The sequence below is a fragment of the Anomalospiza imberbis genome, chromosome 16 (genome assembly GCF_031753505.1).
Source record: "Anomalospiza imberbis isolate Cuckoo-Finch-1a 21T00152 chromosome 16, ASM3175350v1, whole genome shotgun sequence".
NCBI lineage: Eukaryota > Metazoa > Chordata > Aves > Passeriformes > Viduidae > Anomalospiza > Anomalospiza imberbis.
The window spans coordinates 2553692-2569580 of NC_089696.1; the positions used below are offsets into that span (position 1 = coordinate 2553692).

At 59.1% G+C, this 15889-nt stretch overlaps 1 protein-coding gene across 4 annotated transcripts in view; it reads left to right on the forward strand.

Moving 5' to 3' along the window:
• The window catches only part of SRL (sarcalumenin), a 24759-nt gene continuing 8870 nt past the window's right edge, over positions 1-15889 (forward strand). Inside the window, exons 1-5 of one of the 4 annotated variants that reach the window (XM_068206562.1) lie at positions 1-210; positions 7977-9011; positions 10611-10709; positions 11602-11697; positions 14875-14910. In XM_068206562.1, coding sequence (XP_068062663.1) covers positions 150-210; positions 7977-9011; positions 10611-10709; positions 11602-11697; positions 14875-14910 — 1327 coding nt within the window. In that variant the 5' untranslated portion in view covers positions 1-149. The remainder of the gene's footprint in view (positions 211-7976; positions 9012-10610; positions 10710-11601; positions 11698-14874; positions 14911-15889) is intronic. The other 3 variants (XM_068206564.1, XM_068206563.1, XM_068206565.1) reach the window with 3 other exon arrangements.

Consider the following 15889-nt stretch of genomic DNA (forward strand, 5'->3'; position numbering starts at 1 on the left):
CATCTCTGTCCCCATGGCCAGGGCCCCCGGGAGCGGAAGAGCGGCGGCGGCAGCATCTGTGCGGGCAGCTGCCTGCCCTGCCTGCCCTGCCCCGCGCCGCCGCCGTATAAATAGAGGCGGCGAGCGGCAGGGAGCTCCTGGCAGCCACCATGAAGGGCCTCAACCTGCTCTGCTGCTGCGTGGCCTCGCTCCTGCTCCTCGGCACCGCAGGTACGGCCACACGCCGGGCTGGGGCTCCCGGGGGCTGGGGGCACCCCGGGGGCTGGGGGTGCCCGAGGGCTGGGGCTGCTGGCAGGGCTATGGGGTCCCCGTGGAGCTGGGGGTGCCCTTGGGGCTGTGGGGACTCTGTGGGACTGTGGGTGCCTCTGAGAATGGGGGTGCCCAGGCTTATGCGGTCCCCATGGGGCTGTGGGTGCCCTTGGGACTGTGGCAACCCCATGGCGCTGGCAGGTCCCCATGGGGCTGGGGGTCCCCACAGAGCTGGGTGTCTCTATGGGGCTGGGGGTTCCCACAGGGCTGTGGGAACCCCAAGAGGCTGTGAGATCCCTGTAGGGCTGCAGGTGCCCATGGGGCCATGGATGTCCGTGGGGCAGTAGGTGCCTATAGGGCTGCGGGTACCTAGAGGGGTTGCCTGTGGGGCCACGGGTGCCTGTTGGCTGGGGGTGCCTGTGGGGCTGTGAGCACATCTGGGACTCTGGGTGCCTGTAGGCTGCAGGTACCTGTCGGTCTGTGGGTGTCTGTGGGGGTCCTGTAGGGCTGCAGATAGAATTGTGCCTGTGGGACTGAGAGTGCAGAGAGGCTCTGGGGCACCCGGTGAGCCCGGCCCTGGAGCAGGACAGGGTGGCAGGGGTTCAGTGGTCTGGACTCCCCAGCACCTTTTCCAAGGCTGCAGAGCCACCCCAAAATGTGAAGAGAAAGGTGTTGGGGGGCTGTGGACAGGAGGGGATGGCGTGAGGTGCAGATTGGGGTCCCTCTTACAGAGTCACGCTGGGCACAGGGGCCGTGCTGCCGCTAACATGCCTTGCGGCAGTGTCACCTGTGGCTGCCGTGGTGGCTTGATTGTGGACTGTGAGGGGGGGTGCCAGGGTGCTGGGGATCTCTGAGGACCCCGGATCCCCTTCCCCGGGCTGTGCCATCCCCACTTCGCAGCCCGCTGCCCCCGGTGTCCCCCGGTGCCCGGTGTCCCCCGGGCGGCGCGGCGGGGCGGCATCGCTGGTACCCTTGCTTGCCCTTGAGTTAATTTGGGCTGGTTCTCTGCCTGGCCGGGCTCCGGCGGCCGCGCAGCCGGGAGGGGGGCGGCTAAGTATGGAAACAGCCGTGTAAGGGGACACTGTGCCCCGGCAGCCCCCCCGGCCGCCGCCCCCCCGCCCCGCGCCGCCGCGGCCCCGCGCGGGCACCCGCAGCTGCCGCCTGCCAGCGCCCGGCACCCCCGGCCCCGCCGAGTTTTGGCCTTTTAAGGGCATCTTGGGCCATTCTCGGGAATGAATGGGTTTTGGGGCCGGCGACACACCCCGAGAGAGGTGGGGTGACCTCCATGGGGCTGTGGGTGCAGTCTTTGGAGGGGGGTTGGAAGGGTGTTCTGCGGGCATGGCTGGTGTCTGGTGCCGCTCCAGGAGGGGCTGGTGGCCTTGTGGGACATCAGAAGCTTGTCTCCATGGTGGATGATCACCGGCCCATGCCTTGGTTTGGCTGAGGCTGGCATGGCACAGCACCAGGATCCCCCATCCCAGAGGAGGCTCTGGGGCCAGGAGGCACATGTGGGTCTGGCAGCCCCAGGACCAGCTCTGAGGTGTCCCCCAAGTGCTCACCTGTTTATTGAGGGTCATATATTTCACTCCAGTACTGTAGGTTTCCAAAAAAGCTCTAAGCAGTGGCATGTCTCCTGTCCATGCTTCTGCTCCTCAGAGACCAGTGAGAGTTTTGCTTTTCCTTTGGCGCCAAGCTGAACTCTCAGACCTGGCTCCTTTGGGGTGCAGGAAGTGGCTTGGAATGGGTGTAGTTTCCATTTTTGGGACAACTTTCCCCATTCAATTCCTGTTGGTTCCTGTGGGGCTGTGGTGATCCCACGGGGCCATGGGGCTGCAGGTGCCCACGGGAAGAGAAGGGATGAAAGTCCAGTGGAGAACCAGGGGCTTTGTTGGAACATCGTGGCAATGCGTGGTCCTTTGGGTTTAGTGGCACCTGGGGCTGCCAGGACCCAGCCACCATTCCCGGAGGCTGGGGGTGGGAATTGCCCTGTGCCTGTGGTCTTACAGCCCCCGCTGAGCCAGCTCATTGCACACATGGCTGGGGCTGGCAAAGCTCCCCAGGGCTGCTGAGAGCCTGGCAGGGACCAGCACCCACCGTGGGGCTGGGCAGTGGCTCATGGTGAGAGCACTCGCCCAATACTCCATCTGCTCCTGCCCAGGGGAACACACTCACACCTCAGGCAGAGCCCAGTCATCCCTCCCAGGCTGGGTGACCCCTGTGGCCACCAGAAATGGGCTACAGGGATGCTGGCAGGGCAGTGCCCAGACACTGCTCAGCAGCTTTGCCCTGGGGATCCCGTGGCTCTGCAGCCATCATGGGTTTGAGTGGGAGGGCAATTCCAGGCTGTGCCATCACCACCTCTGAGCTGAGAGAGGACTTGGGGAAAGCCCTGGCACAGTGGTGTCCTCCTGCAAGGCACTGCAGGGCTGGCACAGACCCCTCCTGGTGACAGCAGAGGGGCCTGTGCCAGCCTCAGCTTCTGGGAGTCCTCGTCTGCCTCATCCTGGAAGGTGTCACCTCAGGATGAGTTCCATCACCACGTTCTCGTGGCATCTTGGGATGTTCTCCATCACCTTGGAATGTGTCACTTTAGGGTGGGCTCCACCTCCCAGGTCAGAACATCTTGGGAGTGGGACTGTGACACCTTGTGTGGGCTCAGGGTCCTGGGCACAGCAACCATGGGGACACCCCACCCTGACCATCCCAGGCCAATGGCCCCCACAGTAACCAATGTCCCCAGAGGTGGAGACGTCTGTGTCCCAGTGACACCTCACTGGACTTGTTCCACCCTCCAGCACCAGCACAGCCATGGGCAGCACTGCCATTGGATGTGTGAGACAAGGGGCTTGGGGTACCTTGGGTGCGTTGGGTGCTTGTGCCATCTACATCCCTGTCACACCCCTGGTGCCTCACCCCAAGGAGACCCTGGTCCCTGTGGGTGCCCCATCTTACTCCAAAGGTGTTGGTGAAGCAAAGCAAAGCAGATGCCGGGCAGGTTGGCTCAGCTGTGAGGGCTCTGCCCTCTCCATCAGCCATCCTTGTCCCGGTGTGTAGGTGACATCCAGCTTGGCAGGAACGCCAGGAGACCTCGCTTGTGCATGGCCCTGGTGGCACAGAGGTACCAGCAGGTCTCTGTGGGCTGGCACCAGGCTGGGAGGGCTGTGCCGTGCCCAAGGACAACACTCTTGCCACGTTCCCACTGTGTCCCACTCACCAAGCTGGTGAAATCCCAGCCTGGCTACTGGGTCAGGGTGACAAGATTTCTTCTGGAATTGCCTGTTCCCTGAGCTCTGCAGGAATAGCAGCAGCCCCGGGGCTGTGCAGGACTCCACAGAGCTATTTCCAGCTCACGGGGACATTTCCCTTGTAAGTGACTGCTGGAGGGAGCCATGAGCTCCTGCGCTGGTGGGGGCTGCAGGAGGGGCAGGGGAGGCTCTGGACAGACACCCCGAGCCCAGATGGGGTGTTGGCAGTGGCAGCGTGTCCCTGGTGCCAGCCGGGCACATGGCTCAACCCTTGGGGTCACTCAGCCCCGGGTACCCTGTGGAAAAGGGCTTGGAGCCGTGTGGCTCTGTCCATGTGCTGGTGTCCCCAGTGCTGCCACGTCAGACCCCAGGGCTGGGTCCCCCTGCTCAGCATGGCCAGGCAGGGTCTGCCCCCACATTCCCAAGGGTTTGAGGATCTTGTGGGACATCAGGCATTAGAATCCAGGCTGGCAAGTCCAAGGGGTGACTGGGTGACCAGGAATGCTTGGGATGACTCGAGGAGGGATGGGGAGCCAGGAAGTCTGGCCTTGAATGGACAGAGGATGTCCCTCAGGGGATGTCTCTGGGGTGGGTTGGTGAAGCCTCCCATGGCTGGAGGCCAGGGGGCAGGAACAGTGAGACTTCTTAGACACCCTTCATCTGGAAGAAGGAGCTCTTCCAGCCCCAGCCATGCCACAGCACGTCCCTTGGGTCCGGCAGCATGCCCCCAAACTGCAAGGGGCACGGCAGGTGGATGTTCCTCGATGTAGTGTGACATCTGCCTGTGCCAAAATACCTGATGTTTCCTGGCCATCTGCTCATTGATGAACCCAGATCTCCTCAGCCAGGAAGCAGCAGGTGCTTCATCTCCCACCTTCCTCATCATGTCTTCTGCAAGTCAGGGTTCAGGGCTCCTTACAGACCTTAAGAGTGGGGAGACAGTGAAGGAAACACCTTGCAGCAGTGATTCCCTATTTTAATATCTATTTAGAAAGCTCCAAGCCTGGTTTTAAACCCTTTGGTAGATCCTGGTGAGGTTTCTTTACCACATATTCATAAAAATATCATATGGTTCTATCCAACCATTTACAGAAATAGAATCACTTCATAATATTTTTTAACTAAACTTAAAATTTTCTGTACAAATGAGGTCAAGTTAATTTGACAAAAGTGTTTCCTAGACCTCCCTCTGCATTGAAAACCAGGAATATATTTGCTTTATGCTGGAGTTTTCAGATCATGAACCTTCTGGCACGTGATGATGTGTCTGGGCATGCTGGGTTTTGGTGTGCACAAAGGTCTGGAGAGCCAACCCCATCCTCAGCCCCATCCTTGTGCTTGTGTCCTCTGGGCTGCTTGAACACCTCATGGGACACTTCCCTTTGAAGGTGTTGGCTCAGCTGACCCCAAACTGGAGCTGGAGCCAGGCTCCCCCTGCTCTGGGTCCTGGGCTGGCGGGGCTACGAGCTGGGGGGTGGCCCTGAGCGAGGGCCATGGGAGCCCCACAGAGCCTGGAGGGAAGGGACATCACCATGAAAAGGGGTCTCACAGGAAAGGCAGGGCCTGCAGCAGGTCCAGCTGGAAAATCCCAGGAACTCCCTGAAGCTTCTTTGAGTCCAGTCAGTTTCCATGAGGTTTTAAAGAGCTTTGCCAGAATAAAGGCAGGGTTGGATATTTGGGATACAAGGTCCCGCCAAGACCCCCCTGGGAGGACATGGGGAGCACCAGGACTTGCAGGAGCCAGTGGATAATACCCCCAGGGAAGCAGGGATTGGGATCTGGGCAGGGGAAGGGGGCGTGTGAAAAGCCATCCCCGCAGCCCTGCCATCGCGGGCCCCACGCTCAGGGCTCCGATTTCTGCTGGAGGGGGAGAGTGTCCCTCCAGGGCCACCTGTGCCCATCTGTCCCTTCTCACCGTCCTCCTGGAGGACCTGTTTTGCCGTCAGGTCGTTGCTGTTCTGTACGTCCCCGTGCAGGGATGGAGGGGACACCGTGATGTTCAGCCATGTCCCTCCTTCCCGCACAGGCTGTTCTGCGTGCAAACCAGCCACGGTACCCTGTGGCACCCAGAACCGCGCCGTGGGCTCTCCATCCCCGCTGTCACCACCTGAAAAAGTGTCCCCTGGCAGCTCATAAAAGTCCCAGCATGAGAAAGGAGGGGGCAGGGGCAATGCAAGCCAGGGACTCGCAGGAAGGTTAAGTCCCCGAGGGGAAAAGAGCGAGGTCTCCTCTCCGATGCCACCCATCTGCTTGGCACAATGCAAGGTGTGAACACGGGGAGCCCCGGTGTCACTTTACACCGTGGCTGTCCCCTCCCGGGGCCCACGGGGGCCCCCAGGTGTAGACGTCACCCTTGGCTGGCAGCGGGGCGAGGGGCTGGGGCCAGCGGCCGCGGGGGCTTCACCGGGGCTGCTCCTCCCGATGCCCCGTACAGTTGCCGTGCCGTATTTTTAGCCTCCGGAGGGTGTTAAGCCCGTAACCTTCGGCCCATTTTGCACTCATCGGCCCGCCATGTGCAGGTCAGCACAATTCACCATGGATCGGGCGACCATGTAGGGGAAACAGGGAGAAGGAGGTGGAGAGGGGACAGGGACTTTGTGTCAGACCTTGAAGGTCACAGGAAATACAGCCCGTGACCAGCATGCCGGCAGGGACATCCCCATCTGAGCGCCTGGGGGATATTTCCCTTTTTCCTCGAGGGATGGCTCGTGGTGGGCACTGGCGTTGCTGTTGTGCCTGGCCATGGCGGGTGATGGTCCCTCTGGGTCAGAGGGGGCACACAGACCCCAGACAAAGCCCTGAGGACTCTCATGGTCTCCTCTGCCTGGTCCTGCCCTCCTCCTCTGCTTTGACCATCACTCCTCTCCCAGGTCTCCAGGTCACCTGCTATTTTGGGGCCAAACTGAGATTATCCCTGTTCCCATCAGCTGAGGGGACCCTCTGATGACTCAAGCTGGTTCCCAGGCCACCAGGGTCAGGCAGGGCCATGTTGGCCCCAGCCACTTCGGGCTTTGCAGGTCAAATACAGATATTTCCATTCAAGAGGCTCCTGCAGGGTCCCAGGGGTTTTGCAGGAAGGTGACCTGAAGGACCAGGGTGGAAGGGAGGGGTGTGGGAGTTGCCCACAACTATCTCCCTCCTTCTGGGAGCTGAACTGGGCGCCTGGAGGCACCTGTGAGCTGTGAGCCAGCAGAGGACAGGGAGGTCAGCGAGGGCAGAGCAAGGGTGACCTGTGCATCCGATTTGAGCAGGGTGGGCAGCTGTGGTGGTGGCTGCAGCTCTGCTGTGCCAGGGAACCAAGAGCCACTGGCAACGAGGGCAGGCTGGGGGGCAGCCTGTCCTTCCCACTGCCCGCTGCTGGCATGGCACAAGCCTCCCAATGCGACTTGATCCCAGCTCACAGCCCCACCAGCCCCAGCGCCAGGGAGCTAAAACCACCCCCTGGCATCCCCAGGGCAAACTGGGCTGAGGGGTCTGGGGCTGGCCTCACACTGACCCCAGCCCAGCTCCTCCTGTGCTTGGTCACCACAGGCCCTGTGGCCAAGCCCAGTGAGCTCCAGCTTTGCCGAGGTCCTGCTGGACACAGTCCTGTGGCTCCTGCACAGACACGGTGCAGGAGCCAGAGCAAAGGGCTGGCCGTGCCCGCTCTCCTCCTGCAGCCTGGTGGAGGTGGCCTTTTTTCCTGCTTGGCTTCTGCTTGCCAGCTGGAGTACAAAGGAAATATTTTCCTCTTCATGCATCTCCCTGGCATGAGACGTTTGGGGGGATTATTTAGACTAGCAGCAACTGTTTGTAACGGAGACAGTATAGCCGTGATCTTTTATTTTTGGCATCCGCTGACTGATGTTAAATTGCAGTTGGAGCCTATGGAAAATACGGATGGATTCTCCTGGGCCACAGAACACACTCATTGTGTCCCCAGCAGCAGCACGGCGTGGCACATGCTTTCCTAGTGAAGGGACACTCACAATAAATAGCTCCCGAGCCCCGTGGCCAGGGTTAGGCCCTGCCTGAAAGCAGGACCTCATGCTGGGCAGCCCCTCATGCCAGGAAGCCCCTTCCTCCTCCTCTCCCTCATTTCACTGCCCACCTTGGCTGGTGTGATGCTCTCTCGAGTCAGGGCTGGGGAAGGACTCTTTTAACCTGCCAAGTGCCCACAGCCCCTCAAAATTTGCCATTTTTACTCCTTTCCCCATCTTTAGGGCAGCTTTGCCACCTCCCTGCAGTGCTTTGGGGTGGGCAGCAGGCAGGGCTGGTGGAGTCATAGAGCCCCCACCAGCTCCACTTTACCCCCCACAAACGCATCTTTGCACCCAACTCCTTGCGACAGGGACAGAAAATTGAGCTGGAGTTGGAGCAGGCTTAGGAAAGAGTTTAAACCTCTTGGTACCAGCCACAGCTTGTCCCTCAGGGCCCTGGCCGGTGCCCTGGTGGCCGTGGGCCAGCACGGGTAGGACTGACTGAGCTGTTCTCATCATTTAGAGCCTCGCGCCCCCGGCACGGGCCATGGGGATGGTGCTGCCGAGAGCCCCCCACCAGGCACGGAGCCCCGGCTGGAGGAGAAGGTGGCCAGTGGCAGCCCTGAGGAGGAGCAAGACAGTGGCACTGCCAATGCCTCCTTGCCCGGCGTCACCAAGGAGGGACGTGGAGAGGGGGAGAAAGAGAAAGAGAAAGAGCCGGCGGGTGGCCTGAGGAGGGGCCTGGGGCCAGGGGACAGCCAGACAGAGGAGAGCAGCAAGGACCAGGGCCAGGAAGAACAGAGCTCAGGGGAGGATCTCATGGCAGATCATCATGGAGGGAAGCATGGGCCTGGCACACAAGATGACATCCATGCCCAGGAGGATGAGGAGCCCGGCACAGAGAAAGGAGGCTCTGAGGAGGAAGAGCAGCCAGGGGAAGAGCAAACAGAGGAGCCAAGAGCAGCATCTGCTCCTGAGGGAGAGGAGGAAAGGGATGAGCAGAGCTTAGAGGAAGATGACGAGGAAGGAGAGTCTGAGGAAGGTGAACACGGGGAGTCTGAGGTAGATGGAAGCAAGGAAGAGTCTGAAGAGGGAGAGTCTAAGGAGGAGAAAGAGTCTGACAAAGATGGTGACAGGCCAGAGAATGAAGCTGAAGAGAATGACAAGGAAGCAGCCGGCACATCCAACAAAAAGAGCAAACCAGCAGCTGCTGGCACAGGAGAAGCCAGGGATGGCCCTGCCAGTTGCCATCACCCACCCTGTGGGGATGCAGCAGAAGACCCACCAGCAGCAGTGGAAGACCCATCACCAGCAGAAGACCTGCCAACAGCAGTGGAAAACCCCCCAGTTGTGGAAGATCCACCAGCAAAAGAAGACCCACCAGTAACAGAAGACCCACCAACAGCAGAGGAAGACCCTCCAGCAGCAGAAGACCTCCCTGCAGTGGTGGAAAATCCCCCAGCAGCAGCAGACCCTCCTGCAGACAAGACCCCACTGGCAGGAACAGAGGTCCCCAGCACTACCCCAGCTGCTGACAAGACCCGGCACAGCCAGATAGGTTGGAGTCTTTTCTTGTGGGTGCGCTGTAGCGGAAAGAGTGACCTCCCATCAACCTGGCGGAGCTGAGCTTGGCACATTAAACCTGACCTAGTGCATGGCCCTCTCTTAACGCTTCTGCTTCCCTGCCCGCCCCTAACAGTGCTCGGCCGTGGGCAGCGAGGCCGCAGCAGGATGCCCATACGCGGGCACTCATCGCAGTGGTGCCAAAACTGACTGATGTTCCCCTCTCTCCACTCCATGATTTCTCCTCAGGGATGTGGACATGGATAAGATGTTTAACCTCCAGGCCCCTTGCAGCACTCGCAGATCTCTTAAAGACTCTTTATCCACCACCCACAGAGTCCTCTGGGCCCTCAGCTTGTGCAGGGGCAGGATGCTCCTAGGATGGTGGGGCTCCTAGGATTGTGGGGCTTCTCTCCACCACTTCTTGGCTCGTAGGGAAGGTGAGAAGAACTAATCCAGGACAATGAGCTGCTGAGGCACCAGCCCTGCTCAGTCAGTGAAAGGCTAACTAGGGGAAAGGGACACCCCCCACCACGATTTCCTAGAAATATTTGTAGACTTTGGCCCACAGGTTGGGCAGTGACCTTTGGACCCAGATTAGTATTTTTGTTGTTTTCATCTGTAACGTCCCAGCTCAAAAAGCCTCCCATTTTACCCAGAAGGCAAATCCAGCTTGGTCTCTGTGTCTTCACTTGGCAAGTCAAAAGGTCTTCCTCAGCCCAACACTCAGCAGATGCTCAACACAGTCTCAGGGCTTAGTGGTGCCCTGCTTGATCCTTGTGTCCCCACACCTGTCCCCAAACCCCTGCTGAAGTCCAACCCAGCTCCCCATATCAAAAAACTCTTAGCAGCTCCTGGTGTGCCAGCACCTCCATGGCAAGGACACCTCTGTCTCCCTGTTTTGGGGACAGTGGGGTGCCTCCCCCAGTGGAGGCAGCTGCCTTATGCTCTCCACGCCTGGTACGGAGCCATGAGGGACAGGGCGCTGTGCAGAGAGCTCCAGGGCAACATGGAGACAGAGGTGGGCAAACTGGGAGGGAACAGCCCAACTGGCAAAGGTGGCACAGCCAGGATGGGCCAGGCTGGCCTGTCCCCCAAGAGCCAGAGGCAGCCCCAGCCTTGGGGCCCACGTCTCCAGCTCACCGTGTAGCTTTCTGGGGGAGTGGGCAGACAGAGAGGCGGCAGCACACAGCCTGCACCTGAGGCCGAGCCCCGCGGAGCCGCAGCTGCCGGGGGAAGCACCAGGGCCCCGCTGGGCAGCAGCTGCCGTGTGTGCTCGTGCTACCTCCCAACCCCGGGAGCCCCTTCCAGGCACATCCTTTGCATTCCCCATGGGCAGCCAGCCCCTCCTCGGAGCCAAGCAGTTGCCCATGACGCTTCCCCCAGCAGCCACAGCCCTGGCAGCCTCCAGGAGCCTGTGCCAAAGGGAAAGCACGTGGCATGCCAAGGGTGACAGAGGCTGCCGTGGGCATGGTGTGCCCGCAGGCTCGGGGTGTGTGTGCTCCCCCTGCCCTCTCCCTGGCAGTCGCTTGTGTGAGCTCCTGTGTGTGTTCCTCCCTCCAGCAGTAATAGGTCTCCTTGTTTTCTCCTCCAGAAGAGGTTGAAGATGCCAGCGAGCCGACCAAGCGCGACCGGTCCCACTTGGAGAGCACCCTCAAGCTCAATGAGGAAAAACCTGCTGATGATGTCTCAGGTGAGGAGGCCATGCATGCCCTGCACTAAGACCATGGACAGGATTTTCCTTCTCTTGTGTTTTGATTTTAACGTTAGTTTTTGCAGGTCTAGTAATGCCAGATCTTCAATAACAGCCCTTTGGCTGCTCTTGGGTTAACATATTTTAAGTATTTTAAGGACATCCCCGAGGGCATACAAGAATTAGGAGAGTATAGAGGCTGGAAGGTACAGACAGTGAATCAGGCACAACCCTGCTCAAAGAAACCTGGAGCAACTTGTAACAAAGGGTTGGGATTTTTATTCCAATTATATATTGGGTTTTGCTACTCTAAGGTTTGCTTCTGCTGGCCCTGCTGGCAGTTTGGGCTGGAAAGGCAGTGATAAAAGATACTGTGGAAAAAGCCCCTCCTTTTTTCTAGCAAGGAGCTCAGGGGCCATGCCAGGGGGCCCTGGCACCATAGTGAAGGGCTTTTTGGGATCGTGGGTGTTGAGTGCTGAACAGCACTTAGGAAGGATGCTCCTCCCATCAGCTGCTAGGAGCAGATGGGGACAGTGCCCAGTGGGAAACATTAGCAGGGCAGAGGCATCAAAATCCTAGAACAGTTTGGGTTGGGAGAGATGGTGAAGGCCATCTCATGATGGTCTGCCATGAGCAGGACACCTTCCATAGAACAGGTTGCTCCATGCCCCGACCAATATGGCCTTGGACACTTCCAGGGATTCAGGGGCAGGTACAACTCCTCTGGGCAAAATGTGTGACTGGGGTCGGTTTGGCCAAGATTTCAGCTGTAAGCCAAGTCCCTTCATCCATGGCTGGGCCACCCTCAGGACCTGCAGGGAATGGCCTCAGGAGGGTGTCACCCAGCCTGGTGGGGTTTGCCTCTCACCTGCCCACATGCTTTGCCCCCCAGGAGTATTGCAGCGGCTGAGGAAGATCTACCACTCCTCCATCAAGCCCCTGGAACACTCCTACAGATACAACGAGCTGAGGCAGCACGAGATCACAGGTAATGCCACGGGCACTGGGGTCTCCACCAGGTCCTTGGGATGCAGATAACAGCACGGAGAGCAGATCATGGATAGCGTGTCTTCCTTTGCGGCTTCCCAGTGCACGCTGGGTTTAGAGGCCATGCCCTAGTGAACCCAGCAGCAGGAATTCCTGCCTCTCCCTCAGCCCATCTGCTGTCAGGGCCATCTGTGTGGGCTGAGCACTGAGCCCTGCCTGCCTCGGGTCTCCCACCTGCTCAGCATCAATGCCCTGTACCCCTGCCAAGCAGAGATCATGGCCCAATGAAACAGGCTTGGCAAGGAAGCTCAGGACCTCTCAAGGCTGGGGATGAGCTTCCTGGGGGTGGCTGGAGCTGGCATCCTTCCTGCTGGGTACAGGACACAGCCATGTAGGCAGGGTGTTTCTCAAGCTCCACAGCCTTCACTCATCCTGAGAGTTGGAGTTCCCAGCCCTTGGCAATCTCACACACATTGGATGGGGTGAGCAGGTCCCCGTGGCCCCTGCATGGTGTGGGCTGAGCCAGGTCACACATGTGTCCCTCCAGAAGAGGAAAGTGCAGCCCTGTCCCAAGATGCTCATAAGATACAGGAAGTTCTTGTGACCCAAGAAAAACAAGTAGCCTCATTTTCCAATCACAGATGGCTCAAACCCAAATCTGACTTCTTTGTTCACTGCAGTAATTCTCCTCTGAGTAAGTATTCAAGCACAAGAGCCAGGGCTAGATGTCTCCTGAGTATCCAGGGGCTGCTGGAGTCCCTGCTGCCAGTGTCCCAGGACTTCATGCCCACGTCACCCTCCTGCCAAGGTCCTGAAGTTGTCCTCCTTGTCCTGCAGTTCTTCCTGCCTCCCTAGGTGTCTAGGCCCACACTCCTGGAGCCATGCCCTCCCTCCTGTTGAGGCAGGACTGGCATATACCCTTGTCACAGATCTTTCTTTTACAGCTGGCCTTGCTCCACCAGCACACAGGCCCCACACTAAGCTGGGGCACATCCCTGTAGAGCAGAACTCCTGCTTTCCAGGCATCCTTCCTGCAACTCCTAAGTCTAGGCCAGACATTCTCTAAGCAGGCTTGGGCATCTCCCTACCCAGCCAAGCCATCTCCAGTGTAGAGCCAGTGGGGAGCAGAGGGAAGTTACCCTGTGGGAGGGTAACTGAGGTTCACAACATGTCCTGATTGTCACCCTATAGCTGCTGGCCTGTCCCCTGGCAACACCCCAACCTCTTCTCCAAGCTGCTCTGGTCTGTGATGTTTTCTGTCAATTCAACCTGGACACAGTTTAGGAGGATGTTTGGGGTTACAGGGGCAGCTGGTGGGCTCTAACCCCCACTTTGGTGTTCACAGCCAGAGGATGCATCCCCCAGCTGCAGTTTCCAGCCCTCAGGACATCCTACCCTACCCGTAATCCATCCCATGCCAAAGCATCCACCTCCCTGCCTCTCTGCTCCTTTTTTGGAGGGAAACCAGTGTTTAAGTGTTCCCCGGGCTCCTGCTGGCTTTCTCAGCTCCTGAGGAAACAACCATTAACCCTGATGTTTTCCCAGCCTCTCTCAAACCCAGCTCCTGAGCAGGACTCACCTTGGACAGCAGGTCCTGGTGTTCCTCCTGACCTCAGCTTAACACTCCGTGGTCTGTTCCACCTCATTGTGAGGAACAGCCACCCCTCAGGCTGACAGTCCCCAGGTCAGGTCCCAGCACACCCCACTGTGTCCTACAGGGCACCCTCACGGTGCTGTGACCCTGGAGCTGGTGACCCACAGTCCCCTCCTGGCCCCCAGGGAAGGGCACAGGCATGCTGCACTGCCTCCAGTCCTTGTCTCAGCTGTGAGACTCTCTGGCCATGCTCCCCTCCAAAAAATTTGTACGGACACCAAACTTCTTGAATGATCTCTGACAGCCCAGCCATACCCTGGCACGCACAACCCTATCTGGAAACCTACAGCTCAGCAGTTTGCCTTTCATACCCACAGATCCAGCTTTCCCCAATCCCTCATTAACAGTGTAATCAGAGAAACCTGCACATTAGTTACAGGGTTGGCCCAGGGAACTCTCTTGACCTTGGAGGGCAGGTGAGGACACAGTGGAGCTCAGGGAGCCTTCTCAACACTTCCCCTGCACAGTGCCTGTGTCCTGAGCGGGTTCACTCCATCAGTGTTATCCCTGCAGGCTGAGAGGGGCTCCCAGCTCCCCCCTGTGCCCCCTCTCTGTGGTGGATGGAGGCTGGAGGGCACAGAGCAGCCAGCTCAGCTGGCTGGGAGGAGCAGGACAGCTGGGGGAGCTTTGGGGCAGGCCTGTCATGGAATATGTGTGACCTTTGGAGGTGTAAACCAATATAGAGGGGTGCCGTGGCAAACACCCTGGCCCCTCCATTACGTGGCAGCCTTCCATTTTGTCTCCCTTCCCACCAGCTCCGTTCACTGCAGTGTTCCTCTGCTCCCCACAACATGTGAAAACTCCCATGGAGTCCTGTGGGAGTTGTGGCTGTCACCATCAATTCTGACTTGTCAGGGTGCATCTCAGAAAGCTCCCACACACCCTCTGCTTAAGCCTGGCAGATGCCATTTCCTTCTCCCTGCCTGCCACCCTCCCGCCTCTCTGCTCTGCCATCCCACGTGGATGCAGACATGCTCTGGCTGGGTCCAACTCTGTGCTTGGAGGGACTATCCCTAGCTGAGGGTGAGGGATTCTCCCAGTCCAGCCATGGAAAGCTTGCTGTGAGGTCACACCAGGCTGTGGTGCATGCTGGTGACCCTAATTACTGATGTATGCTAATTAGCAAGTGTCCCTGTGTAGGGAATGACCTCCCAGGTGCCATCACCAGCCACAGGGGCTGGGTCCAGGTGACCCTATCACTGGGGTTGTCAGGACACTTGCTGGGTTGGTGGCTGTCTAACCCTGGCTTATTGGGCTCCGCGTGCTCGGTGGGTGATGCCAGGGAAGGCAACAACCCCGCAGAGCAGGGGTTGGGATGCAGAGCACCCTGAGCCACGTCCCTGCCCTGCAGGGCAGACAGGGGTTCAGTGCTTGTCCTGGGAGCTGCAGGTCGCTCCCAGGCTGTAACTCCTTGTCTCCCGCTGGGAATGTGGTTCCCTCCTTGTCCTGGACCACACCCGGGCTGTCGCATCCCTCCTCGGACTCACGGTTCCTTTTCTCTCTCCCCGTGTCCCTCGCTAACAGCTTACCCCGGACGCACCCTGGGCTCCTCGGCCACAGGTTGGTATCGCCTCCTGCTCCCTGCATGCTGCCGGCACTGCCTTTGCTCTGCGCTGCCCTCCGGCTTTCCCGGGCTCCTGGCGCAATGCAGCCACCGAGCTGCATTGCTCAGGCACCGAGCAGGGCCGGTACCCGCCATCCCCACCGGGACAGTGTTCCCAGCCCTTCCAGAGCCCGCAGCCTGACTCTGTGCGTCCCGACAGCGTCCTTCCCTCCAATCCTCACCTCGCCCAGGCTCTGACACCTTTCTCTCTTGGCTTAAGACTGAGGCAGCATATTCCTCTGGCCAGGGTTCGAAGGCGTTTCTGGTACTCCTATGAGAGGGAGATGGGGGCTCAGTCTGGAGAAAGGGAGGCTCAGGGGGGACCTACTCACTCTCAATTCCGTGACAGGAGGGTGGAGTCAGATAGGGGCCGGGCCCCGCTCCCAGGGAACAATAGACAGGACAAGAAGAAATGGCCTCAAGTTTCACCTGAGGAAGCTTGGATTGGGTATTGGGAAAATTTCTTCAGAGAAAGGGCCGTCAGGCCCTGGCACAGCTGCCCAGGACAGTGGAGGGGTCCCTAATCCCGGGGGGTTTAAAAGCTCTGTGGATATGGCACTTGGGGACGTGAGTTAGTGGTGGCCTCGACAGTGCTGTGGGAGCATTTAAAACTGGTCATCTTAGAAGGCTTTTCCAACCTAAGGAATTCCATGACTGTATGTGTTGGACCTTTAGGTTGATCTCTCACCCACAGCATGAACTGGAGGAGTCCAGATGATAGCTCATCTTATAGAGGGGATCTCTTCCCACCCTTCACTCTCCTACGTGCAGAAACTTTCCTGAATGTCCACCCTTGATCCCACAGCAGCTGTCCCAGAAACATGGGCTGGCCCCTGCCCAGCAGCCTCAGCCCCTTCAGAAGCTCGAGCTGGCTCCTCTCCCTGCCTATCCTGCTCAGGGTGTGCAGCCAGGTCCCCCAGGAGGATCAGGAGATGG